This window comes from Chinchilla lanigera, unplaced genomic scaffold, assembly GCF_000276665.1.
Source record: "Chinchilla lanigera isolate Chin_1 unplaced genomic scaffold, ChiLan1.0 scaffold00045, whole genome shotgun sequence".
NCBI classification, from domain to species: domain Eukaryota; kingdom Metazoa; phylum Chordata; class Mammalia; order Rodentia; family Chinchillidae; genus Chinchilla; species Chinchilla lanigera.
The window spans coordinates 13,930,774-13,932,104 of NW_004955446.1; the positions used below are offsets into that span (position 1 = coordinate 13,930,774).

The 1,331-nt window shown below is 52.4% G+C and overlaps 1 protein-coding gene across 1 annotated transcript in view; it reads right to left on the reverse strand.

The window, feature by feature from the left end:
• Fst (follistatin) overlaps positions 1-1,331 on the reverse strand; it is a gene marked incomplete at its 5' end in the record, with an annotated part of 6,272 nt that extends 4,941 nt beyond the window's left edge. The window contains 1 exon segment of the mRNA XM_005392720.2: positions 1,199-1,331. Coding sequence (XP_005392777.1) covers positions 1,199-1,283 — 85 coding nt within the window.

A 1,331-nucleotide genomic window follows, 5' to 3' on the forward strand; every position in this document is an offset into this window, starting at 1 on the left:
CCCTGCTGGAGGCACAGCCCGCTGGACGGGCCCGTTTTGCAATCCGCCAGACCCGGAGCACGCCCGCAGTCACCGAGATCTTTCGAAATCTCCGAGGGCTGCTTTCCCTGGCGCCCACGTCCCGGCACCCAGGCAGCGCCTCGCCCCGAAAGGCGGGTAACCCAGCGCAGCGCCGGGCAGACGGCGAGGGGCAGTGCTCTGGAGGGCAGTTTACAACACACAAAAATAATCACGCCGAAGCAGGCAAAGTAACACGGTAAAGGGGGTAGGTGTCTACCATTTTATGGTTATGTATACCTATCTATGCCTACCAAGAAATCTTTTTGAACAATTCCCTCTTCCTTCTCCCCTTTTAATGTTCGGACTTTGGGCAGGAAGACTTCTCATGACTCACCGATGTGACTTTAATAATAACTGGAACGCAAGCTTCCATAGTCATTCTTTTGAAAGATATGCCCAAAGATTTAATGAAATAAAAGAAATGCAGTTTTAAAAGGTAAACTTCAGAATGTTGCTCTTAATCCGTCTTACAATCTAAATCAGTTTTAGGCTGCTCACTCACAGAAAGTTAACAGAGGAATAAGAGAAGGGAAAAATTATAAAGTCCTCAAAACATTTCTTTTTCTTTTTTTTTTTTTGCGCGGGTGGGGGAGGGGGCTGCAAGAGGCATCCACTAAGCAGAAAGAAAGCTACTTCCTTTTAAAAATTTCAGCACCCACATTTCCAAGTTTGGGCAAAGTTTCTGAAACCACGTCCCCCAGCCACCCAAGAAAATTAAGTATCTCTCTCCCCCACCCCAGCTGTTTTTATAAAGTCACCAAAAGATGCTGGCGAGAGATAGGTAGAGTGCAAGGGGGCCGACTGAAATCTCAGACTACTGATGCTCCTCTCCTTGAGAGCCAACCAGGGGCGACACCTAAAGTCATCGCGGCCAGAACTTGGAGCATCTCACCCTAACTATCGACAGAGCCTCCAGCTTACTCTCTTTGCTTTTTAAGGATAACCGAGCTCTGAGCTCCGTTCCCAGTCCTGAAGTGTCACTGCCTTGAGTCTTCCCACTCTTCTCCATCCCGGAGTCTCTAAGTTGGTCCAACACCTTCCCAGGGCAGCGATGGTCAGAACAGACCAAGGGGAGACGATGGAAAAGTAGAGAGCCCAGCTCCTAGCCCAGCCTCCCCAGTGCATCCCCCTCACTCACCCTGGGCGCTGCGGTCCTCCATGAACTGGCAGAGCAGCAGCAGGAGGAGGCAGAGCCCGCCGGGCTGGTGCCTGGCGCGGACCATCCTGGGGGCAGGCGCGGGGCAGGGAGCGGCTGCGCGGGGAGCCGGCGC